This window comes from Ascidiella aspersa, chromosome 9 (genome assembly GCF_963924565.1).
Source record: "Ascidiella aspersa chromosome 9, kaAscAspe10.2, whole genome shotgun sequence".
In the NCBI taxonomy this organism is placed as follows: Eukaryota; Metazoa; Chordata; class Ascidiacea; order Phlebobranchia; family Ascidiidae; genus Ascidiella; species Ascidiella aspersa.
In genome coordinates this window covers 137,391-163,076 of record NC_139455.1, presented here as the reverse complement: position 1 = coordinate 163,076, position 25,686 = coordinate 137,391, and the positions used below count along the sequence as shown (strand labels likewise).

At 36.9% G+C, this 25,686-nt stretch overlaps 1 protein-coding gene and 1 non-coding gene across 2 annotated transcripts in view; one reads left to right on the top strand and one right to left on the bottom strand.

The window, feature by feature from the left end:
- The window catches only part of LOC146131731 (uncharacterized), a 44,518-nt gene extending 19,685 nt beyond the window's left edge, over positions 1-24,833 (top strand). Inside the window, exons 25-60 of the mRNA XM_083397032.1 lie at positions 402-568; positions 1,351-1,526; positions 1,994-2,073; positions 3,429-3,551; positions 4,012-4,156; positions 4,420-4,584; positions 4,938-5,060; positions 5,457-5,642; positions 6,031-6,187; positions 6,302-6,487; positions 7,250-7,455; positions 7,565-7,654; positions 7,931-8,084; positions 8,592-8,709; positions 9,506-9,636; positions 10,141-10,234; positions 11,230-11,359; positions 11,900-11,944; positions 12,320-12,507; positions 13,028-13,196; positions 13,625-13,740; positions 14,237-14,378; positions 14,830-14,978; positions 15,433-15,553; positions 16,180-16,326; positions 17,084-17,205; positions 17,420-17,630; positions 19,070-19,156; positions 19,814-19,975; positions 20,144-20,314; positions 20,657-20,794; positions 21,555-21,695; positions 22,001-22,150; positions 22,904-23,068; positions 23,926-24,119; positions 24,783-24,833. Coding sequence (XP_083253158.1) covers positions 402-568; positions 1,351-1,526; positions 1,994-2,073; positions 3,429-3,551; positions 4,012-4,156; positions 4,420-4,584; positions 4,938-5,060; positions 5,457-5,642; positions 6,031-6,187; positions 6,302-6,487; positions 7,250-7,455; positions 7,565-7,654; positions 7,931-8,084; positions 8,592-8,709; positions 9,506-9,636; positions 10,141-10,234; positions 11,230-11,359; positions 11,900-11,944; positions 12,320-12,507; positions 13,028-13,196; positions 13,625-13,740; positions 14,237-14,378; positions 14,830-14,978; positions 15,433-15,553; positions 16,180-16,326; positions 17,084-17,205; positions 17,420-17,630; positions 19,070-19,156; positions 19,814-19,975; positions 20,144-20,314; positions 20,657-20,794; positions 21,555-21,695; positions 22,001-22,150; positions 22,904-23,068; positions 23,926-24,119; positions 24,783-24,833 — 5,100 coding nt within the window. The remainder of the gene's footprint in view (positions 1-401; positions 569-1,350; positions 1,527-1,993; positions 2,074-3,428; positions 3,552-4,011; positions 4,157-4,419; positions 4,585-4,937; positions 5,061-5,456; positions 5,643-6,030; positions 6,188-6,301; positions 6,488-7,249; positions 7,456-7,564; positions 7,655-7,930; positions 8,085-8,591; positions 8,710-9,505; positions 9,637-10,140; positions 10,235-11,229; positions 11,360-11,899; positions 11,945-12,319; positions 12,508-13,027; positions 13,197-13,624; positions 13,741-14,236; positions 14,379-14,829; positions 14,979-15,432; positions 15,554-16,179; positions 16,327-17,083; positions 17,206-17,419; positions 17,631-19,069; positions 19,157-19,813; positions 19,976-20,143; positions 20,315-20,656; positions 20,795-21,554; positions 21,696-22,000; positions 22,151-22,903; positions 23,069-23,925; positions 24,120-24,782) is intronic.
- LOC146131732 (U4 spliceosomal RNA) lies at positions 18,491-18,630 on the bottom strand. The gene has a single exon (XR_014501716.1). It is a non-coding gene; the product is annotated as a U4 spliceosomal RNA (small nuclear RNA).
- Positions 24,834-25,686: the final 853 nt, after the last annotated feature.

Here is a 25,686-nt window from a genome sequence, read left to right as displayed (position 1 = left end):
TTTGAATTACTTTAAAAACTACTCGATCCGGATGGCTGCTTTTGCGTGGCCCTTAGACTATTGATTCCCAACCTTCCCTAGCCGCGTGCAACTTTTTGCGACCTTTTACCATCACTGCAAATCAGCTGATTAAGAAAAACATTTCACTTGAATAAACTGGTATTTGTGCTCGTTTTAAGTCCATTAAGGCGTAATTTAAATACTTGTGTGTAGTTTAACAAATAGCGAATTTTTTAAAACAAATTAATTACAAATACGCTTTTTTGGTTATTATTAATTTAACCCGCTTGCAGCTGTTCCTTATAATGCTTGGAAATTTTCTTGGAAAAGACTTTGAGAACCCTGCAATGTTTTTTTTCTTTTTTTTGACGACCACTACCATCTCTTGTGTAGACATGGACGGCCAGATAAGCTACGTGGAGTTGGACAGTGGGGGGTTTACTTACGACACCGCACGAGCAGAGTGCGTCATCAATGGAGGTGACCTTTGCACCCGTGACGAGGTGTGTCCGCAGGGGGTTCCCCTACTGACCGGGATACAAAGCGGGGACCAGTGGGCTCCAATAAGGTGAGGGTGAAAAAATATAAGGTGAGGGTTGTGTGTGGTGAAAGTGTATTCAAAAATTCATGCTAAAGTATCCTAAACTGATGCTTCATTAATGGCTTGTTTCCTGTTTTTAACTGTTGAAAATGAATTATTATTAAGACCTTGATTTTGCTCCTATCAGGTTAGCATAGTTTATGATGAAAATATATTCAAAAGATAAGTTTCATGAGGGGTCTGCTACTGAGAAGCTTGAATGTATTTTTTTGCGATTAAATCTAATTTTTTAAATAATCCAACACTTTATAATGAAATAAGGATTTAGTAAACATCTCCTGAAAAGTTTATTTTTAATTTAAAAAGGTGTTGAAGTTCCTACTAAAAAACCCTAAAATTAAACTGATTAAGGATGAACATTGAACATATTTAGTTAGCAAAATTAAATATAGTCAGCTTTTTTAAAAAGGCTGTTTATTTAGTTTTAAATTAGAAATACAACCCACGTCTTGCCTTTTTTGGTATTTTTATGGTCTGATTTTTTTATAATCTCAAAAAAAAAAAGATTTGTGTTCAACTGGCAGTCAGTAAAACATTTCAAACGTGTGATTGACGACGCTCATACGTGAAACAAAAATATGAAGTTTCAATCAATTTATTCCTAATAAGTCCAAAAATGCCAAAAATATATTTGCAGGGTAAAAAACAATCGCCTTACGAATCACGAATTAAGGTCGACATTTATCTTGCAAGGGTCAAGGTGACACCACATATCCAGTGCAATCCTAACCCCCGTATTTTTACCCCAGGGACAACTACAACGACTGGGTTCAAGTGGGTGATGACAATGGGGGCGCGGGACGCATCTGTCAACGTCACAATGACCTCTATGGACCCCCAGGTTGGGGGACAACTACCGGGGATTGTAGCAACTGGGCGACCCCTGATGACCCATGCCCGCATAAGGGGAGTCTTTATTGTTGCGGTGAGTGACGTCATAATTTGGGTTTTGTTTTAAATTACGTCATTTTACGTTTTGTCAAATAAGCAAGATTATTAAAATTAAAATTTGGAACGTAGATGTTTGACCAAACTTTGTTTTAGCAAATCGTAATAACTTTCGTTTTTTTAAATTCATTTTATTAAAAAAATACCTTTTAAATGAAAGTGAAAAACGCTGTGTTAACTCGCTTACTAAACCGAAGTGCCTAAATTAATTTGATATCGTACCGCGACGTCATTGAAATCACCTGACTTGGACGAATCCGTGAGGTAGCCATTATGATTAAACGGGAGCACATAATAAGACCTACGAGGCAACAATATATTTAAACTAAACAGGGGTGTGGTTGTTGTATATTTTGTCGTAAGGTATAGTTATTATTTTAAAATTACTTAACTTTGAAAGTTATTTTTTAGCTTTTTTATTTTTACCATTTACTTTATTTCTAGCTGTCAACGATAAAAGTTGGAAACCGCTTACGAACAGCGCCACCGAGTGGATTCAAGTTGATCTCGGACAACAAAGAAAAGTAAATTAAGATTTTCAAAAAACTTAAAAAAGTAAATTCAATTTATCAAAAAACTTGAACAAATTGCTCCAATTGTGGCGTTTTTAAAAAAAATATATATATTTATGCAAGGGATGTTCAAAGTAGAATCCCAAGGTATTCTAGAATAATAGGTTTCGAATCTAGAATAACGAATCCAGAATAGCGAATCCTAGTATATTTTTATTAAATTATTTAACCTCGATTTTGTTTGGGGAAGGGATTCAGCTTAATCTACCCTACAGGGCCCCCAATCACAGCAATAAATCGCCCAAACAATTTTCTAACATGTGTACATTATAATAAAAAAATCTCCCATATGTTTAACATTCTTAACAACTGTCATTTGAAGCAGTTGTGTAAACTGTAATATGTCAACTGTCCAGGTTGTTGCCAAAACTTATATTTCAATAGTGAGTACAATGCAACACCGCACACAGAAGTCTTAAGCAATTCGGTCCTGTTTTTTCAAACATTGTTGGGTATTAGGGCTTATTTTTTTACTAACGTGATCTGTAATGCAATCAAATAATGTACCGAAAAGAATACAAATTTACTATTGACTTAACGAATTGTTGACAATTACACTGCGCATAACTGCATAACCTCGCTGAACATTGGCCTAAAGTTGACCTTAAGTAACCCTATAGCGCATTTTGTGGACGGCCAGAACGTTTCACAACGCTATGTTACTTTTGCAACTTATCAGCTTTAGGGAAATTGCGCACTCCACACCAGACATTACACGTTGATCGCTCGCCCAATAACGCTTGATTGACACTTAATTATTAGACGAACGTTATCGCGAGACGCGGTAACTGGTCGCCCGAAAAAACGCTGACACTACTACCGGGTTACATTTAAACCAAGCACTATAAATTGGTCACCGCAGCGACAGGCCAACTTACCACACGCGTTTGTACAATTAGGCGCAACAATCGGCGGTAAAACATTAAATTATATCGGTTCCAATTACCCGAAATAAACGTCAGAATTGGATTCGAATCCCATCTGGATTCGAATCCAAGGATTCGATATTCTACTTTGAGCATCCCTAAAATGCAACCTTTAAAAAAAGTCATAAAAATAAAGTAAAAATAGCTTTGAAAGAGCATTATAAAAAAAGCAAAAAAGTATAAAAAGAGCTTAAAAAAACAATTAAAAAAGCGTGTGGTATGAGGGCTTAGATGGATGGTGAACCTAATCTTCGTCATACTTTCTTGAAATTAATAAACTGTCGAATGCCTGAAGTAGTGAGCTTTGTGTTCAGTTGTACACCTCTTTAAAATCCAGTGTTCCAGGTTATGTTTCCAGATGTCTTAATTATTTTTAACCAGGTTTCAGGGGTACTGGTTCAGGGGGATTCCCAGTCTGACGCGTGGATTACGTCATACCAGGTTTCGTTCAGCGTCGATGGAAATATTTTTACAACTTACAAGAACATAGATGGAACGACTGCGGTGAGAAGAAAATAATACAACTTGGTTACTTAACATAAAGACATTCCCGTATGTTCGAGGTTGTGAGTTCGAACCCCACCGCAGGCTAGTTGTTTTTTTAACCTGACCTTGCTTGCAATATTGATCAACAGATTGGATTATTATTTAAGTTGCTATAAAAAGCCGACTCCCAAAGGACTAAATCACATTTGTTGTACACATATGTGTAGGAGTGTTTATTAATCTATATCGGTGGCAAATCTTGTTTCTTCAGCTGATGTTTAAATCACTTTCGGAGTTTCCCTCTAAATGAATTTCAATAAAGAAATCTACAAAACGAGTTTAAAGATTTCTGTTAAAAAAATAGTATTTTTGTATATTTTTTTTGTATATTTTTTTTGTATATAACTACAACCTCCAGCCATTATGCTCCAAACTTAAATTCTCTCATTCATAAATATTTCTGTTTTCCTGTCGTTAGATATTCCCCGGAAGTGTGGACCGCAATACTCCGGTGGAAGGATTCTTCCGTGAAGCTTTGTCCGCGCGGTTTATCCGCATCTTACCGCAGACTTGGAACAACGCCATCGCTCTAAGGATGGACGTTGTTGGGTGCGAGATCGGGGGTAGGTCTGGAAAACCCTATGTTTTTTATAAGTTTTTAAATAGACTTTGAATTTATTTTCTTTCCAGCTAAAGTTATGTGTTTTAAAAGTGCCGTTAAAAAAATTAAACTTTTTTTAATTTTTTTGTTGATAATGGCATTTATTCTATTTCTTTTCCAATTGTATTCATAAAACGTTAAATAACCAATTGCAGGTCTTTAAATCTACAAATTCTCTTTGAAAAGGCTTTGAATGTTTGAAACTTCCAGCTTTTCTTTACTTAGAGCTTGTGACTTGCACGGACCAGCCGCAGAACTACGCTGACACAAGTTTCGTGGTTGATTGCCCGGCTGGATGCCAGGCTGTGACCGACTACTTGTGGGGAACCACCGTGTACACAGATGACTCGTATATATGCGCTGCTGCGATCCACGACGGGAGAATAGTCGGTAGGACGACAACACAATCGTATAAAGCTTTAAATGTTGACAAACATTGTCGAATTATTTGAACCTTAACTGAAAAACTAGTCCGATACTAGTTCGTAAAACATCTGCTCAAAAATAAAAAAGATTCGGAAACGTTCAAAAATTCTGCCTACTTCTGTATGGGCTTTGATATTCATTCTACGTCTAACTACAACCTCCAACCATTATGTTCCTAAGTTTGTATTAAAACAATTGACATTGGGAATATTAAGATATTAAGATTTCTAAATAGGATGCATACAGTGTAATCATAAAAAATTAACAATATTTAATAAAGCGTAAGATGATGAATATGTGTCAATTGCTGTTGCTAGGCGACCACGGAGGCACAGTTACAGTTACTAAGGAGCGAGGACTTGAGTCTTACGAGGGGAGCAAACAACATGGAGTAACATCACAAAGTTATGGCTCATATCCCGGATCCTTCACGTTTCAAGGTAAGACCACAGGTTGTTTATAGAAGTGTTTCTCTTTAGTTACGGCGAAAATTTAGAATGTAAACAACTATGCTAACGTAAATATAGCATCGAAACTTTATAATCCAATTTCTTTTAGCTTTTTATAGCGTTTTGACCCTAACAAAAACTGGAGGATAGAATTAATCAGTTCTAGCTTAATTAATTTGAACCAATCCCAATGAATCTAATAATGTAAACTAAAGTGCAGTCGGCGAACCAACTAAATGAAACAAGGACCAAATTGGCGGTCGCGATCCTTCAAAAAATTAACTTTTAGTGTTGCGGGTTGGACTTTTCTTTCTAATTTCCCCTTTGTTTGGACTTTTACTATTTCATTATAACGTGCACAATACTGATGACCGCATAAACTGGCAGGAGACCACCTTGGTTGTCCTAATGGTTGGGAAGGTTGGCAGGATTCGTGCTACTACTTAACCCGAAGATCTTCCAAAGTGAGCTACCAAGATGCGAGGATGAGATGTCAGTATTATGGAGCCGAACTTGCGAGTATTCACAGTGAAGGGGAACAAGCATTTGTCACTAACCTCATCTTCTACGGATGTAAGTTGATGTAGAACAAGGCTTGGGCAAAAGTGTAATCTGAATTAAACTTAACATCAAGTGCGGTCTTTTTTAACCGTACGGATAACTTTTTGCTTTACCTTTTTTTGCTTTAAAATGAAGGAAAAAACATGATGTATTATTTTGTCAAAAAGTAGTTTTATGTTAAGCCGCATTGAATCGCTTGGAAAGCCGTAGTTTGCCCAAGTCTGATATGGATTATTGTGTTGTGTTGAGGTTCACCACATTAACTTTTTATTGTTGTTGCCCAAAAACCCAGGTTTTACGCAATATTAGCTTGTATCGGTTAAATGCGCGCGGTGTGTATTACACAATCAATTGTTCATATTGTTAAAAATTACGCACAACTCTATTTGTTACGTCACAGACGGGTCTATTGATGACGTTTGGATCGGCATGAACGACTTCGATCGCGTCAACTACTTCCGGTGGACAGACGGAAGTGACGTCACATTTACTCGCTGGAGCTTCAACGAACCGAACGGTGGCGATAGTGAGCGGTGTGTCCACATGTACAAGTGGAGGTAAGATTTCTATGAGATAAAGAGTGTGTTCGATTTCTATGAGAAAGCAACTACCAGTAACACATAAACTAACTGCGGCAGATATCCTGACCTATATTAATCTTTTCTCGGCAGTGGGTTTTGGAACGACGCTGGTTGTGACAACATAATGAACTACGTGTGCAAGATGGACAAGATCCCGATCAACCAAGCTCAGGAGGAGGTTGATGGGTGCAAGCATGGTTGGCTTGGCAACGGGGCATCGTGCTACCTCTTCGACATCAACCCTTCAGTGTGGACCAACGCCGAGAGCTTCTGCAAGTAAGTTGCTGGTAGTAACAGGGGTTGGTTGATGCACAATATGTGTTAATAGGTAGGGGTACCCGGAACTATCGGGTGAAGGTGCCGGAATATTAAAACAAATGAACATTCCCTAGTTGAGACAGAATGTGTTATGCGCAGTAATTAAACAAGTGTAATTTGAATGCTTCTTTTGCAAGTTATATCTTCCTTATCACATTGATTGAACCATGATGGAATATGAGCGGCTAGGGGTTGTAACGCGTTTTTGCCAACTCTGATTTTGCTTTTTTAAACATGGGTAAATTTAAGCAAAATTATCAGGAATCCAGCTGGAACGTAACTACAGTGAAAATCCACTAGGTAGCACGTGGCCAGAAAAAGATGGAAAACGTCCCACAAACTTGTTTAACCTTTTACGTGTTCCCAACAAGCATATAGAACAGTAATTCCCAAACTGTGTGCCTAAATAGATTCTCAAGTGTGCCGCGAAACCTTTGTACTTTCGGAAAAGAGAGTATTTGTATTGCCAATAGGTAAACACGAAGTGGACTTAAATTTGCACTATTTATTACAAATTAATAATATTGAGATGCAGATATTTACATCTAGTTTGTCGTGTGTTAAGGGCGATTGTAAAATGACTCTTTGTTGTTCTGATAAGTGTGCCGCGAAATATTTAAGATATTTTTAGTGAGCCGCGAGCCAAAAAAGTTTGGGAACCACTGATATAGAAACAAAAGGATATTTTAAATTATTGTTTTCTTCGCTTTATATCTACAGCAAGCAGGGAGGAAACCTGGCCGCCATCAACAACTACTACGAGCAAGCTTACCTCACCAGTCAAGCCGCACAGACCTCGCATCCTGACGACGACATGGACTTCTTCATCGGACTCTCGGCTTACATCGACACAACTGGCGCTATGACCTTCAAATGGTCAACTGACGAACCTGTGACCTTCACGGCATGGGGACAAGACGAACCATGTGAGGGGCGTGTTTGAAAAAAAAATAATGTTATTTTACGGGATTAGGTTTCAAGGGCAGAAAGTTTTAATTGTTGTATTATACTTACTTTTGTTTTCATAATTTCCAGTCATCGCCCACCAGTGTGTGTTCCCGTTCCTCTACCAAGGAGTTTCTTACTACACTTGCATTTCATTCGGCAGGCCTTACGAGTTGCTCGGTAAGTCTTAAGATATCTCTCTTAAAAGACTTTAATACCTTTAACTACATTGTACAAATTTGCAGCATACGTCCAACTATAACATCCAGCCATTATGTTAAGATTTTTTCTAAACGTTCGCAAATTGCTACCTACTTCTATATGGGCTTTGATATTCGTTCTACCATTATTTTAAGATTTATTCGAAACGTCCCAAAATACCTCTGCTTTTATAATCCCCTTCACTCTTTTATATATGTAGCTTTAACCCCCGATTGTTTTCCCACTTATTCCCAGGTGGTCCGTGGTGTTCTGCCGACCCTGTGTACAGCCAACATCCCGTTCCATGCGAGGGTCGTGAGGACGGACAAGTCGGTTGCATCGTTATGAACAAGGATACAGGTTACTGGTCGCAAGCAAGCCCAGTGGGGTGCGGGTCGCCTAACTACAGGTTGGTACAATGTTGTATCACACTTAAAGTACTTGCTAACTAGAGGTTAATGCATTGCTGTTGTAATATTGCACTTGCTTGCAAACTAGAGGATATAATATATACGAGTCGTACTCTTAATATGCTGGTTATATTAAGTATTGCACTACAGGTTAATAGGATGCTATAGTGAAAGTGGAAGTTACTTTACTGTTCTTATTTTCGTAATGTTGAAAGTGACTCTTCATGAGATAAGTGTGTTTGTTTAACAAAAAGTTGCTACCTCATAAAAGTACATGTTAAAATCCTTTCGTTTTTAGTGTTTTAAAAAATCCTACTTGATTAGCGCAAAATTGTCTTTTTGAAAATACAAGATGTAATTCTAAACTTGCTTTTTTATACAACAAACAATTGTACATAATGGCAAAAAAAAACTGAAAATTTGCAAACTTTTAAGACTAACAAAGTGTTGTCGTTTCTTTCACTTTTAATTTAATTGTACAACTAGAACTTTTAACCCCCCTGCAGAATATGCGAAACCCCCCGTGAGGGTTACACGACCCCCCAGGCGCCCACTTTACCCAGCCCCAACGGGAATTGCCCTGATTTGTGGTACGGGTGGAACAACGGATCATTCTGCTACCAGGTAAAAACTTCACGTTGCCTGTCTTTAAACTGTTCCAAATAATCACGGGAAGCGTTTTGGCGAGGGTCCAGGTCTAATAAAATGTCCATCTCATGTTTATATACAACGCCATGTTCAAGCTGTTACGCTTACTGCAACACAACATCTTATTTCTGAACAGCAAACGCCTTTTACAGTGGCTATCAGATGTTTTTTGTCGCCTTATAAAGCCTTATATGACTTTAAAGTAACGTTTTGAAAATTCAGATATCCAAGCCGAAGAAAATGTTATTCCCCGAAAGGAGAAAGTTGCTTTGCTTTAAATTGCTCTTTTGGCATATTTTCACACCATTTGAATAATTTTAATCCATTTTGATGTTAAACGTACAGATCACAGAAACCAATGCAATAATAAATAGCCAAGTATAAACTCAGACACACAATAAATAAGTAATCTCAGCCGTTTGTCAGACATGCACAGACTATGACCTACCATTGGGTCGCCACCGAATGTGTAAGTGCTTTAATTGCGTTGGTGGTTTGGACGAGGGCGGTAAGTGTATTAAAAATGTTAAAACACTTAAACAATTTAAATTAAACTTCTTATTTTGATGCGGCCAACAGTTTTCTTGAATTTTGAACAATTCAAGCACCATTCATGTAATTTATTTTAAGCAGAATTTATCGGAAAACAAACTGGGATCGCATTTAAATGCTGATTTCTTTTGGTTAAAATTGGGGCCGGTTAATAAAAAGGTTCGATCACTAACCCTAACCACCATCTGATACCAACCCCTGTATCCTCGTATTGTCGCAGATCAACGAACTGGCCGACATCTCACTACGGTTGACTTGGGAACACGCCAAACTGCATTGTGAGTCTCAGGGTGCGAACCTCGCAAGCTTACACAGCTATGAGGAGGAACTGATCGTTCAAAGCGGGATAGCGTAAGTGAATTGCGTTGTTCTGTGTACAATAGTCGAATGAGTTTATTTATTGCTCCAGTAGTGCTCGTGTTGCCCCTGTGGCTGCGCTTAGACATCGGGTTTATGGAACACAATACACTCATCTAAGCATCGCGTGGTTTGTGTTCAATGTGAAACTGGATTGTTTGTTATAACAGGGTTCTTAAAATAACCTTGGGTTTGTTTTACTTCAGTTAAACGCTATTTTTAACATGTTGTACGGGGATTGCTGGTGAAGTGATTCCAAAAACTTTTGTTGTTAAAAGCCTTAAAATGAAAATTGATGAAATGGACTTTTAAGCCTTTTACATATCATTTTTTTTACCAACGTTATCTGATTAAGGCGAAATTAAATTTAAACCCACAATTTCGCCGACTGTTTAAAATAAATTTTTACTTATGTGCAAGAGCCACCAAACGATCTCATGATTAACCTTAAAGTGGCTGAATCTACTGCACCTTATTCATACAACGAATATTTTCCAGTGGTAACGATTACTCGTTTTGGATCGGATTGAAGCGGCAACCTGATGGAGTGATGGGTTGGTCAGACAAAACACCTCTGTCCTATACACACTGGGTGAGAACACGTAATTTTAGTGATATCCTTGGACATGTTGTTCACCGTTCGTGTTTTATTCATTTTTGAAAACGTTATTTTAGTAGTAAAAAGAAAATTTGTTTTTTCATGGCCGAAATCTCAGTTGAAGGTTGAAGAAAACTTACTGAAAGCTTTGTAATATTCATTTACGATTGCACGTGTTGTTTCATCGTGCACCATTTTACCGTAAATTCGGCTGAAGCAAACGTTTTCTGTTTTTACACAATATAAAGGACTTTTAGTTGGCGACTTGTAAAACATCTAATCACTGTCTACCCAATATATCAAAATCCGTGCACTTTTGTCTTGGACGATTTATTATTCAACGTTTTTTTTAACATATTGGTAAGATAGAAACTTTATAAAAGTCTAGATTTTGACTAAAATTTGCATAAACGTTCAACTAAAGACGCGTTTTTGTTTTGATTTTTAGTATAAAAACAATAAAAATACAATTTGATTTTACAAATTAAAAAATATCCTTATTCTTGCTTAGATGGGCAAGGTTAAGGATGGTAATGCGACCGCAGCTTTTGTATTTCGAAACAAACACGATTGCTAAATATGATCACGAACAACTTGTTGTGCGTATTATTTAAAAAACAACTCTTCTGGTGATTGTCATTTTTTACTAACCTTTCGGCAACTTATGCAAGTCGGCCTTCTTCAGGGCGAGTAACACCCAACGCTCGTAGTAAAATAAATGGAAAACACAAAAGAAAAAATTGAAGAGAAAAACCGCGAGGAACGAAACGATAAGAAAATAATTAGCGATTGCCTCTAGTCCTTCAGCAGGTGCTTGTAGCATGCAGGGAGCATCACGTCAGTTTTGATGTTCATGGTGTTACCCTTTTTATGGATGTTCTAAGATTTTAAAAATAATCTTTTTCTGTAGTCTGACTCTGGTGCTAGTAGGAAAGCGGCACCAAAAGAGCTGTTTTTTGATTAATATTACAGTTGACATTGTTCTTTAGGGCACGGGCGAACCGAACAACCAGAACGGTCGCGAGGAGTGTGTGGTTGCAACTTTTCTCCCCGACAACATTTACTGGAGTGATGTTGACTGTAATGCTGCTAGGAGCTGGCTGTGCAAAGTACAAAGAGGTGAGATATCGTTTGGACGCCTTGGTTTTCCCGTAGGGCATCAAAACGCCGTTGAATTTGGCCAAGTTATCAATAAATTGCAAATTAATTCCTGTAACACAGTTAACCTAAAGGTGATAATAACTTGGCTGAATTGCCACATAGGCACGAGGCTACAGAACCCAAAAAATATGTTTAATGCGATTTTTTTTCAAATTATTGTTTCGTTTTGCGAATGTTTTATCTATTTATTGAGCAATTTTGTACTATTTTGAAAGTTTGGCACTTATAGTTGCAACTATAGACAGGAAGTATTAGAGCCCAGTTCAGGTTAGACACTGAAAGTGGGGGTTCGCTGTTTAACCTCCACTTTTGAATGAAGAATACCAAATAAGGTATGCAATATATAATAAATGATTTATGTGCCGGAAACTGTTTTAGGTCCAGTTTGGGAAAACTGAGGTGGCTAAGTAAATAAAAATATTAAAATGGCTGGTCCTTAATAAATGAAATGAAAGTGGTACCACAGAGTGTTTCACCAACTTTCTGTCTTTATTCCAGGAAAGGATCTTTTACCTGCTTTAACACCACCACCAGGAACTCTGTGTACGTTCAACACTCTTCATATTATAAGTATCTGTTGGAGACTTGGAGGGGAATTAAAAACTCTTTTTAATCAACTGATACGAATATTATATTTTCGGTTCAACAGTAAACTAATGAAATAATAATCACTGCGGAGTCGCTGAATATAGTAGTGTCACATTGTTAGGGTTTATCAAAATTAGTTTTCAACAAGATTTTTCCAAGTTTAGTTAAATTGCTGAAGTAATACGAACACATAGCTAATAGTAATTAAAGTTTAAACTTACGTTGTGTTCGATTAAAAGAACTGAAAATGAGAATTAAGTCGCCAAAGCTTCGCTCTAATACTTACGCTAGTATGGGGTAGTTTAAACGTGTGTATATACCGCCCCCTAGCGCCTCAGATCTGCGGCAGCGACGCCCCCTGGGTGGCGTACACGAGCGAGGCGGGCAAGCAGAAATGTTACACCTTCGTGTCCTCACCTCTGCTTGGATGGCAGAGCGCCAACCAACAGTGCCAAGCCTATGGTGGAACACTGGTGTCAATCGCAGCACCCGACGAACAACAATTCATCATAGGTTACGTAAGTACTAGTGACGTCATGTTGTTGGTGACGTCAAATGACTAGAGATGTTCAAAGCCGAATCAGTAGAACTCTTACGTCATTTTGTTTGTGACGTAATGTGAAAAAAGTCGCTTCTGTTGGAATTGATTCTAATAAACCTTGTATCTTCCTGTGGTGTATTTGAAAATATAACCGTCATTTGGGAGGTTCACTTTTTATGAGGTAAGCATGGATTTCGTCAAAGAGGTGTTCTGCTTGGTTGATGGTCGAGCTCGTACACCACACCTTTGCGATGTTATATAATATAAAAATAGCCCACAAAATATTTTTGTAAATTAAGGTGTAAAACAAATTGTGCAAACTATTTTTTTAGTTAAGTTATGGCATAAACTGCTTTGTTTTTTAATTTTATCCAAAACACGTCCAGCGATTCAATTTTAGATCTTAAAAACCTATGAATTTTATTTGAAAACATTGCGTTTGACTTTTAAATAAAACTGCACGCTGTATAAAACTACCATCTGCCTAATTTCTCCAGGCTCACAAGAGCGGAGTGTCGGACTTGTGGATTGGTTTGATCCAGGATGGTTTGAACGGACCTTTCCTGTGGGCTGACCGCACACCGGTTGTGTTCCAAAACTGGGCAAACGGACAACCGAACAACAATAATGGTCATGAGCTCTGCGTCGAAATGATGGCTGATTTAGGTACTAGTCGCTTTTTTCAAGAAATTAAACACAAGTATTATATTTTTTTAAAAACTATCCCAAAATTCCACATATTTATTGGTTGCAAATTTATACAAGTTTCTTTTGTATGCACAGGAAATATTGGGGACGTTTTTCTCAGTTTTGTTTTTAAAAGCGAAGCAAAATCAATTTGTCTAAAAATTCTATCAAATTTGCTTTCATTCCTAAAATAAGTTGTTAATTTTATCTTGTCTAGTTTGAAACAAAGACTGTACATTTAAAACCGAATTTTACGCCGTTTGTTTTTAAACAAGCGAAGTTAATCCACTAACTAGTTCTAGTTTGTTTGTTTAAAAAAAATAAGAGTTAAGGATTTCATTCTTATGTTCAAATTACACAAGCTTTATGTTTTCACCAAAACAACTTTTTTATATGTTTTTCACCAGGAGTGTGGCGAGACAATAATTGCGGCTTCACCAACGGATTCATTTGCCAGAAGAACGTAGGGGCTTCCCCTGTCGACCCCACACCTGCCCCCGTACTGGAAGGGGGATGCCCCACGGTACTACCCTTTTTGTAATTAGGAACAAACCTCATGAATTATTGCAGTTGCAATATTTCTGTATTTTACTTTTGTTTTTTTCTTCTTTAGTTACAAGTTTATTGCGCTGAAGAAGATTGCCCGAATAGGTTGTCGAAACGTTGGTACTTAAATAAAATTGTGCCGAAAGAACAATTTTACAATTGATACAATGCCTGGCAACAACATTATAATATTCTATTGCGATAACCTTTTTGTGTTTGATTTTGTTTTAAATTTTGAAAGGCTTTTGTGGCCATGAAATAAATCAGATGTTGAATAGAATAATCAAGTAGATTAGATCAATCTAAATACAAACTAAAATCCTAGATTAAGTTTGTCCAGAATTCAAACGATGGTGGATTTAAATATTACGATAAACATTTAATAGTTAGTTTAATTTAAGTCTAATGGTTTATGCTTTACAAACATTCATTTTAGAAATACTTACAATAGTATTAACTTTGAACCACTGTAGAACTGGATTCCCTACGGAGGAAAGTGCTTCCTCGAAGTTGGATTCACAGACAGCAGCTTGAGAGCGACTTGGAACCAATCCCGTGAATATTGTGAAAGCAAGGGCGGCTTCATAGCGTCGCTAACAAACCCTTACTACAACGGTGAGTTGATGTGTTGGTCTCACTAACAGTAAACCACTGTAGGTTATTTCACTTTTTACGCACCAACGCAACCTTTGTCATGTTTTTCATCCTTCTCGGCACTTAAATTTGTTTCCAACATCGTCTCAATTCAAAGTTTCGTACAGTTTTTCAGTCGGTTGTTTCTATAAAACGAAATAAAAAGTAAATGATTTTTTTATTTAAATTATTGGTTTTTGGTATCTTTCTTTAGATGTAAGCTAACTATATAGGTAAAGTTGACAACGGTTGGTCTTATTAAGAGTGGATTACTAAACGTTTTTCGTTTTTTTGCCTTGGTTCCTACGTAAATCTACCTTTAGATATAAACTTTTTATTCACTCAATAGATAAAGCGCTATTTTTTAATAAATTGTTTATTTTCAATGACCATACACTGTTCGCATAATTAAACAACCTTCTTTTTATCTCAGCTTTCATAACTTCTCGAATGTTCGCCTCAACATCCGGGATATGGATCGGGTTAAGCTCACAAGGGAATAACCGCGTATTTGTGTGGGCCGATAATAGTGAGGTTCTTTTCACAAACTGGGCACCAGGGGAGCCTAACAACGGTGAGGGGGTGAGTACTTTGTCTTGTGTCTGTTTTTGTGCTTGTGTTTCTGTCTGTCTGTTTTGGTGCTTGGGTTCTGCCTGTTTTGGTGCTTGTGTTTCTGCCTGTCTATCTGTTTTTGTGCTTGTGTTTCTGTCCGTTTTTGTGCTTGAATTTAGGTCTGTCTGTTTTTGTGCTTGTTTTTCTGTCCGTTTTTGCGCGTGTGTTTCTGTCCGTTTTTGTGCATGTGTTTCTGTCTGTCTATTTGTGTGTGCCAGTCAGTGTTTGTTTGTATGTGTGTGTGTTTTAATTTGCCTAATTTGTCTGTGTCTATCTCGATTTTTAGACGTGATTAATCGTATTTCACTATTTGAACTTTTTGAAAGTCCAACCAAAGTGGTTCACTTCAAACATTTTTTTACTTTGCGCCGTGCTAAATTTAACACACCCACTCACTTAACACTACTTTTACACCTCCACCCAGATCGAGCATTGTGTCGAGTTGTATTGGCAATCTGACAACGCTGGGAAATGGAATGACCGAAGATGTGACGAGGTGAGACCTTTCTACTGCAGCAGAGACAAGAACCCTGAGTTCCCCTCGGGTAAGTTCCACCTGCAACATTAGAAGTTTGGTGAAATCACCGGGAGTTTTAATCGGATCCCAGTAAACTCGGATCGAAATTGATTTAGTTTTTTAGAAGTAGCTACACACGTGAAGCTAATTAAGAATAGCTGCGTTTATTTTAAGTGAAGCCTTTCGCAGTGCTTTTTTCGTATAAATATCTTTTGTTTAAAAAAATGCGCATTCAATTTTTTTATCGCTGTGTTCACTTTTTCAAAAGTTAATGAAATTTTTTATTATCTCCAACAAACAAAATCACATAAAGTGTATGAACGAGTTTAAGCCCAGATTTAGTTGTGTTTTTTTCATAAAAAATTGTAAACAAAAGGCCCAAACAATCGTTATTGACAGTAAACCGAAAGCCATTGCAGAATACCAGAATCTGTTGATCTTTGATGCAAGCAGGGCAGGTTAGAAACAACTAGCCTGCAGTGAGGTTCGAACTCACGACCTCGGTCACACCGGGACCGACATCTAAATTGAATGATAAAACCAAATAAACAATTTAATTGGATGGTCCAAAAATTCAAGTTTAAAGAAAAACAATTTTAATCAAATGATTAAAAACTACCCATATATATTGATTTGTTTCCCCATTTATTGCAGACCCGTCAACATCGGCCCCTGATTGCCCCCCAAACCAGGGTTTCGTTCAGTGGGACACTGGGTGCTACAAAACCTACACCTCACCCGCTTACTACAGGAACTGGCAAGACGCCAGGCAATTCTGCAGACAAGAGGGGGCGAGTCTGGGTTAGATTGTCTGCTTTTTTAATTTTTTTAATTGTTTTAAAAGTTGGTTCACAGTAGGAGTGTTGTGCGTTGACGGAAAACGTCGGCACTTAAACACGATTTTCAGCAGTTTTGGAAATTTTTTAATGCAGTTTTTATTAAAAACGTTGTAAATGATGCGTATTTTGACCGATTTTTATGTATTTACACTTTTAAGTTTTCCAGTTTTTCGCACAACCTCAAGGCAAAAGACAATAACAGATAAAATAAAATTAAAAAGTCCGCCTTTTAATTGATAAAACCTATTAAATCAACCTAATGTTCCTTTATATGGAAAGGAAACAAACCTAGTGGTCACCACCTACAAAAGTGGCTTTAATATAACCTTTTGTTAGGACTTTGCTTTATATCGGTGATTATTATCAACCTGTTGTGCTTAACGCTAGTGGTACGGTTTTTGCTTTTCAGGGATTATGCGGAATTTAGTAAAATTTGTAATATAATTTAGTTGAAGTCTTTGTTACATTAAAATCCACCTAATCTGCGAATCTTGTGCATGAAGCAAGACTAATTTTGGTTTTTAATAAAAAATCTAGCTTATTTTAAGATAAAATGGTTACTTTTGAAACCAATTGTAGTCACCAGGAGTAAAAAAGTCACGCGGTAAAGGGCCATATAGGTGGTACGCGGCTAAAAACGGTTGAGAACCACTACATTATTTTGAAAAGTGCTTAAGTTATAGAACAGCCCTTTACATTTTCACTTTATTCTTATTAAGGCATCACCGAAGACCTCACGAGCGTGTGGAACATTTACGAGAACAGCTTCCTGATGTCGCTATTCTGGCCCCAGCAAACAGAACCCACCACCTTCGAAGCAATGTGGCTTGGAATATATTACGTAAGCACTGATGACGTCAGACACATGAGTAACCAAATACTCAAAAGTCTGTAAATGTTTAAAAATTCAGCAAAAAAAAAATTTGTAAAATATAAAAGTTATAAAAAAAATAATTTAATAATAATGTGAAATTCAAAAATTTTAAATTCAAGAAAGAAATGCCAATACAGCAAGATCAACATTTTAACCGCAAACTTTATTTCTTTATAACCAGAACCAAAGTGATGACGGTCAGACTTACTTCATGTGGTCGGACCATTCACCGATGTCGTTCACCCTGTGGGACACAAACCAGCCCCAGGATACAGGGGAAAGTACCGGATGTGCCATCATGGACAACTTCGGTTTGTGGTCAATGTACAAGAACAGCGGCGGAAGTTCTTGCCAGAGCACAACTCTACCCTTCGTATGCAAATATGAAACTCGTGAGTTATACTGGATTTTTAAGTAAGCATATTTGCTTTACTTAATGCTGTATTGTTTGTATGACAATGAATCTGAGTATAATTTCGATTTTTTTTATTGTAAATATTTGCCAGACAAAAAACAGCGCTTGGTGATATTACAATATTTTATATATGAAATTATTTGTGATTTTGGTTAAAAAGATGCCAAAGTTTATATTCAGTGACAGTTATTATGCACTTTGGTCATTTAATTCAGTTTCTTTAAAAATCATGTCGCCCTAACTATATGTACATCATTAATAGCGACAAACTCGGAATTTTTTTTTAACTGTAGCAAAAAATAACAAATGAATTTCATAACGAGTGGTTTAACATACGCAGTAATAACACTGTTGGGTTATAGAGGGTGGTCTTTAACCAGAGAAATATAACTTGTTATACTAGATATCTCTTACTCTTGTGGTCTATTAATTAAAGAATTTTTTTCCGTAGAATCTCAGAATTGTTACAGCGACCTTAACATAAGGTGCAGCAAAGAAACCTCCCTTCAATTTTTTTAAATAAACATTTTGTTTAGTAAGAGATTAATTAAAGATGGACTTTCGTAGAATCCGTCTGAAATTACCGCAGTAGACTATCAATGCATTATGAAAATAAATTATACCATTGCCTTTACTGAAACATGCACACACAAATGTGTGTTAACCACTGTGATCTCACACTTCTGAAGCTGCTTTTGACCAACGATTACGGCTTACGTATCATTAGTTCATTAATCGACATATTCGGTCAGATTTCGAAGTCTGCAATAGCTTCCGGTATTTGCCTCTACTGTGAATAAACCTTATGTTATTATACTCTCACTAGAAACAAATTGAATTCCTTGGAATCCTTCATAAATTGCCACAGCCGACGGTGTTTCACGTCGTCAGGGCGGGGTATTGGATATAGTTTTCAACTAGCAATAATCGCGCCTCGGATAAACCTCATCACTATGATATCGCCTCTGCGCAAAGCTAACATCAAAAGGGGGAGATTAGCTCTAATACCGCGAAGTTTGTTTTTCGTTTGTGGGCGAGCGAAAATGTTGACCAACGTTTATAAGGTTGACTTACTTTAACAACGCAAAAAGTCGCTTCTGTGATAATATTTTGCCTCTGGGTTATTCCGAGGATTAAAAAAGCTACTGTTTTTAGTTTATATGCGCCTTTTAGTAACTTTTTTTGACAAAGTTCATTAGTCAGTGTGATCTCTTGTGATGCATATTTTATGAACTCGCAATAGATGGCATTCAAATTTCTTTAAATCATCAAAACTCTGTAACTACCAAACTAAAAGAAGTTAACAATCGATTGTTGAATGGTGGCTTTCCATAAAATTAAAATATTTTTTCTTCTGAATTTTAATTTTTTGTAATGTTACGCTTGTTTTAAAACCCTTCTAATTTTTCCTTCTAGTGACTATTCCTGTGCAGGATCCCGGGGTTGGAACTTGTGAGGCGAACTGGGTTGGTTTGGGAGAAAACTGTTACTTCGTTGTGCAAGGTAAACTTAACAGCTTTTCCTAACGTTTAAGTTTTGCTTTTCTTGCTTCTTGGGTTAAATAACCGTTGAGCAGAACTTGGCTGTAAAAGTGCAGCACACACATGTTTTAATTGGCGTTTTTACAAAACAACCCAAACTTGTCTATCATCGTTTGCATTATTTCAAAGGTTAAAAAATGGGGCAAAACTTTCCAAAAATACCGAGAAACAGTTTAATAAAAATAAAACAAAAACAGTCCAATAAAGTATTTAGTACCTTCCCCTATATTTTCGTCATTTTATGTCGTTTTACTTTGCGTGGTGTCGTTGCATCCCCGATGGAGGCATCTGCATGTGAAGCCAAAACGTCGGAGGAAATAATTAAGTACCAGAAAAAGCTTATAGTTGGTATCCCATCCCTGATAGCAACACAATATTTATAAAACTTGTTATTTACCACAAATGTTAATAGAAGGTTTGCCTGAATTGAAAACCACCCGCCATTTATACAACACAACGCATCTATTTATAAACTGTTGCTACAAGGCAGATTATTACCCACCAAAAAAATAACAGCTCATCCGGTGACTGTTATTATGAACCAACGTTTCGGCGACCTGCACATGCACAAGCCGCCTTCTTTAGGGTGACACTGTTATTTACCGCTTGTTGTTGTCAGGTGTTTCGTCTTCCGACCAGCGGACGTGGGGGGACGCGAACGCAGAATGCCAATCTAGGAACGGATTCCTCGCCAGTGTTCACAGTGATATCGAGAATAAAGCGTTTGTGAGTTGGACGGGGGAACGAAATACCTGGATCGGGCTGCTCAGGAATGGTTGGGGTAAGTTGGAAGTGGTTCGCAAACTTTTTAGCTTGGAACACAACAGGAATATCAAAACTTATATTCAATTCTCTCGTGCTTGCTTAACCTGCCTTTTGGCAGAACGACAAGTTACCTAACTCTAGTTTAAACCGTTTTTCATTTATTTATATTGTTAACACTTTTTAGGAGGTTGGGATTGGCAGGACAACAGTCCGGTCGACTTCACGAACTGGGCGGATGGTGAACCGAACAACTACGGTGATACTGGGGAGGCTTGCGTGGAACTTTACACTAACGGGAGGTGGAACGACATCTTCTGCACCGAGAACAAGGGGTACATCTGCCAGAAACATAAACGTGAGTTGGATGAAGAGGGATGTTTTTTTTGCAAGATGTTTGGTAGATTTGTAGATTTTTTGGAGCGCCACTTTTTGTCAATTTGTTTTCACTTTCTGTGACGTTCTGCGATCTTTTTTGATTTATTGATTTTTTAGAATACGCAAAGAAATACAGCATCAAACCGCAAGATATGTGCAGTGAAATACAATAAAAATTATTAATAACTTTTAAATGCCTTTTAATTTAAAACAATACGATTATATAACTCTTTTAAGTTTAAAAAGAATGTAAAAAAAACTCGTTTCTTCCACTAACTTTTTATCCTTCTGTTACAAAACAACGCTTTTTGTGACGTCACAGAGTACAGCACGTGTACTTTCCCGCTGGAGGAGCGCGAGGATTGTGGGTATCCGGGGATTACCCAGTACGAGTGCCAGAAGCGTCTTTGTTGCTACGATGAATCGAACAGCGGACCTTACCTCTGCTACTACTCAAGAGGTCGGTAAGGCGCCGTTAGTGGTCGTCTCATCGCGGTTGGGTCGTCCGCTAGGTGGCGCGTAACGTTAAAAAGTAATGAACACGTACAGATTTTGAGAGTATTACGCCCAACAATATAAAATACTGGAAAAATGTTTGTAATCAACAAATATATGCTAATTTTTTGCTTGTTTAAAATATATTTACTTATGAAGATCTATACTTTACCATGAGGCACTCCTAGTTCTAATATACTTTAGTCTATGTGAATGATCTAGGAACGTATTACATAACTTTGTGCTTTTTTTAGGTATCCTGTTGTGATATTATAGAAATAATTACACTTTAAGCTTCTATAACAAGTTAGAACCACTTCATTCTGAGGTGGACCTTGTTCTATTGCACAATGACGTTTTATGCAGAGCAATGTCGATAATACTAACCACAGTTCAAACTATTTTCCCATACTTGAAATCTCACATAGTTTAGTTTAGCATTAGCTACGGTAGGATTTCCAATTTAACATGAGAACATTCTGGCTTCAATCTAATATTACAGTAGAAACAATGAGCGTGGTACATCACAAAGTTGTACCTGCCTATACCAAGCAATAATTATAGGCGTGCTTGCGTGCTATAAGTGTTCGTATTTTAGGAATGATTAAATAAAGGAATTTAAATTTACGATGATGTAATCCTTGGTCCTAACGCAAATTCGTTGTGTATTCACATCTGTTATTATTTCTCCACATTAATCAAGTACCATCATTTTTTGCTTCCAGCCGACTCTGCCTGCCTTGATAAGGGCGGGGCTTGCAAGGATTACGAGGCGAACATTTGTGAGTTGGGTTACGAGCAGAACTTGTGCGGGGGAGGAGGGGAGAACAGATGCTGCTTCGAGTGCGACCAGAACGACCAAACTTGTGAGTTAACAAATATAAATTTAAAATATATTTATGTACATTTAAAGGAGTTTTTACATGATTTTTTTAAATATATCTTTTAATTTTTTTGTTTTTTTTATTTCTGAATTATTTATTTCATGTTCTTTGTCGTTTTTAACTGATTTATTTTGTTTTGAGGATATCACTGTTTTAAAAAAGTTTAATAGGACTTAAAAACATAAACTTGCTTTATACCTCTAAACAAATAATTTCAAGTTGTTTAAACTTACGAAAATTCAAAAATCATTTAAAACACTTTTTACAATTGTTTGTGTTTTGTGAAGGCAATAGCGAGGTTGCGGGTTGGGAGAGCGGTGATTCCGCTTGTGAAGCGAACAACTACGGCAAGTGTCAGTACAACAGTAACTTCTGCGCGTCACAAGTTTATGAGAGTGGAAAGTGTGGAGGGCCTGGGCCCAGACAATGCTGCGTCAGTAAGTACAACGATATGTGGGGATAAGTGGAATGTACATAAAGTACTAGGAATGTGAGTTTTTCTCGGTATTTAAGGATAAAAGTAAAAGGTTTTTTTGGACGACAAAACTTAGTGCGTCAGTTCGTGTATTTCGATGAAGTAAAGCAGGATCAGCAAGAAAGCGTCGGATAGTTGTAACGATTAAAGGTCGCGGCCGAATTAAAAATTTTCTATTGACTTATTTGATTTGATATATTATTAAAAAAAAACATTAAAACATTTTCCAAAATTTTAAATGAGCTTTATGAAATCGCCGTTTTGTTTAAAATTTTATGAAAATTTATTTTGAATTTGCACCAGATAAACTTTCCGTTATTAACTAGTATTGCCTTTTTGGTGGAAAACAGAAGTTTGAAAGGGAGGTTTTCTTGCTGTTTATAAAACGAAAGTAGAAGTTGCGAATGGCCGGAAATGGTTCTCAGTTTTCGTTTAAATAAATAAGACCCAACAAGCTCGGTCATAATGGTCAGTAAGTCGCAATATTGACACAAGTCGTAAAAAACTAAATTTTGGAATTCTCGGTCGAAAGAATTCAAAAGTAACCAATTGCAAAACATTTCTTTGTTAAGTGCTTTAAAAATGAAGAAAAAATAACCTTTAGAAACACCAGCATTTATGCGTGGTTTTATTTAAAATTGCACCTGCTACAAATTTCAAACACCCAAGTAATCTATGAGTAAAATATATTTGAATTAACTTATTTTTTTCACAGCGAACCCGGTTACGAAGCCGACCGAAGGCCCCCTGACGACCACCACCCCCGGTGACCCAGGGGGAATCACCTCGACCCCTGGTGACGTTATAACCACCACCACTAAGGGGCAGGAGAGTACAACTGTGTCGACGACCGAAGGTCCGACAGAAGTGGCCTTGCCGCGTAAGTAGAAGTGCTGGCGTGTAAATAGAGAGGTTTCGGGTTTTTATTGAAAAGTGTTTTTTTTTGGTGGAATTTTCCGTTAGTTGAAACTTTTCAGTCGATAACTCGCTGAGGTTAGGTATAGCTTTAAAATGTATTTATTTATCGAAAAGTGTTAAAAACGATTTTTATCGAAACACTTTTTGTAACTTGCCAATTTTTATGAATTAACCCTAGCCCAATAATTTATAATTCTGCCTAACTTTTAAACCTCACATCGAGATTAAAAGGGTGTACGTAGTGAGGCTTGAGGCAGACCTGGACAACTAAATGATTTTAGTTTTCTCAAATTAGATTAGAATTAGAATTAACGCATTCTTATAAAAAACGAATTTCAACTAGAATTACATTTATTCACAATCAATTTAATTTAAATCACAAATTATATTCAAGAATGTGAATGCCAAGTATTCCTGTTATAATTTTATGCTTTTTTGAGTTTTAATTCCAAATCGTTTTTTCGACTGAGATACTTTAAATGCCGTTGGACAAAGCAGATTTTTTTGGTAAATCCGAATTTTTAAGCACAAGAATTAGAGCACGCAAGCAATTTACATATTAGATTAGAGTTAGCCGCATTTTCCTCTATCTGAACTTGAATTATTTAGTTGTCCAAGTCTGACTTTAGGCTTTCTGTTTAAACAAACGTGCTTTTATAACGAAATATTGCGTTGCTTTGAAAAATCAAAAGTTTTATTTCATTTGCTTGGCATTCAAATAACCAGTTGTAATGGACTTGATTCAATATTTTCAAATTACTTGGCTTATAAATAAATTAATTGGGAAAAATACTTTAAATTTACGCGAATGTGTTTTAGCTCCAGGAGGTTTAGACGCGGGTGGAATAGCTGGAATCGTGATAGCGGTGATCTTCATAAGCACAGCTTTAGTGGTCGGGGTCGTGCTTTACCAACGGACACAGAACCCCTTCAACGCAAAGTTGTTCAACGGACCTTCACAAAGCTCAGTGTCCGGGTTCGACAACCCAATCACATACACCAAGGCCGCATCGGTAAGCTGGGGTTAACTTATTTTGTGAACACGTTAGTTTGGACACTATTTAAGGGGTACGTCACATTCCCCCTCCGAACTGTATTTTTAGCCTATCATAAGTACTTTTTGATGTTAAAAATGAATAAAGAGTTTATTTAAAAATTCTGCCCACTTCTGTATGAGCTTTGATATTCATTCTACGTCTAACTACAACCTCCAGCCTTTATGCTCCTGTAATTTAATTTTAACAATATAAAGGCGTTTTCCTGCTTTGCATGAATCGATAACATCTTGTAATGTAGCTTTTGATTTAAAACTAACATCTCTTCAAACTCAAACTTTAACAAATAAACGAACTGTGTGGTGTTCATATTGTTACTTCTTTATGACGTCACGTTATAACGTAACTCTTGGACGTCATCTCTGTTAATAATCCTCAAAATCAAAATACCTAGTTTGTCACCTGATCCACATTTACATCAGCGTTGGGTGAAATTCCAAAATGACCCTCAATTGTTCTGTCCGGTTGGTTTTGAAAAAAAATCAATTTTTATGAAGAATTGGCCGGATTTTTCATCAGAAACCTGTTAGAACTGCGTTAAACTGGTTAAATTCAAAATTTTATCCAGTTTAAATTAAAAAAAAAAAAATGAAAATATCATCAAGAATTGTTATTTTTTAGGATTCGGTTGAGTTCGGGGAAAATGCTTACGACGAAGGAACGGAAGCTTAAATCAACTTAATTCGCACTTTCGTGCAATTTTATCAATATTGTGACTATTGTTGTTATCGCCATTGAAAATCTAACAGAACGAAATTATTGTGTCTTTTTCCATGAAGAAGGTTAATTATAGGCATTTCACACTTGTGTGTAATTGAACAAAAGAAGACCGGTAGGGATGACGTCACAAAGTAAATTAAAGTTTTAGGTGTCGTTAAAGAATGTGATAAGAATGGGAATGACGTCATCCGGTATTGTCAAAAACCTAAGGTATCGGGCGTGGAGCTAGGAATTTTGTTTGGGGCATGACATTTTTTCAAAAATGGCGTCGCAAAGTTACATCTGAGCATGACGTCATAAGAAGGTATCCATATGAACACCACACAGTTGGTTTATTTGATTAAAGTCTTAGGTTTGGACAGGGGTTGCTTTCAATGTTAATCAATTCGCGCTTTAAGTCGTTTATGTTGTCCCAATTTTATATTTTAGATGTAGCGATAGGAGTCTAGGACTCCTTCGGGCTTAAAACCATTTGATAAAAATGTGACATTATAGCAATAGGCCTATAAATAGATTAGCGCGGAGATATTTTAAATTTACTCGGTTAAGACGGACAAAAAATACATTGTTTTGGGGGCAGCTGCCATTCTTGAACCCGTTAGCTGTGCAACTTTACACATCTTATTATAACAACCGCAACGACTGTTGATCAGGGTATTTTGCAATTGAAAATTATCTAACTTCATGTTACACTCGATGCACGAATTTTTTTTAATTGCTTTTACGCAGTTGAAACTTGAAATAGCCAAAAAATATGGGGAATGGCTTTGTGCCCAGTTTGTAGAATAGGTCGCGGGCTGTAAGT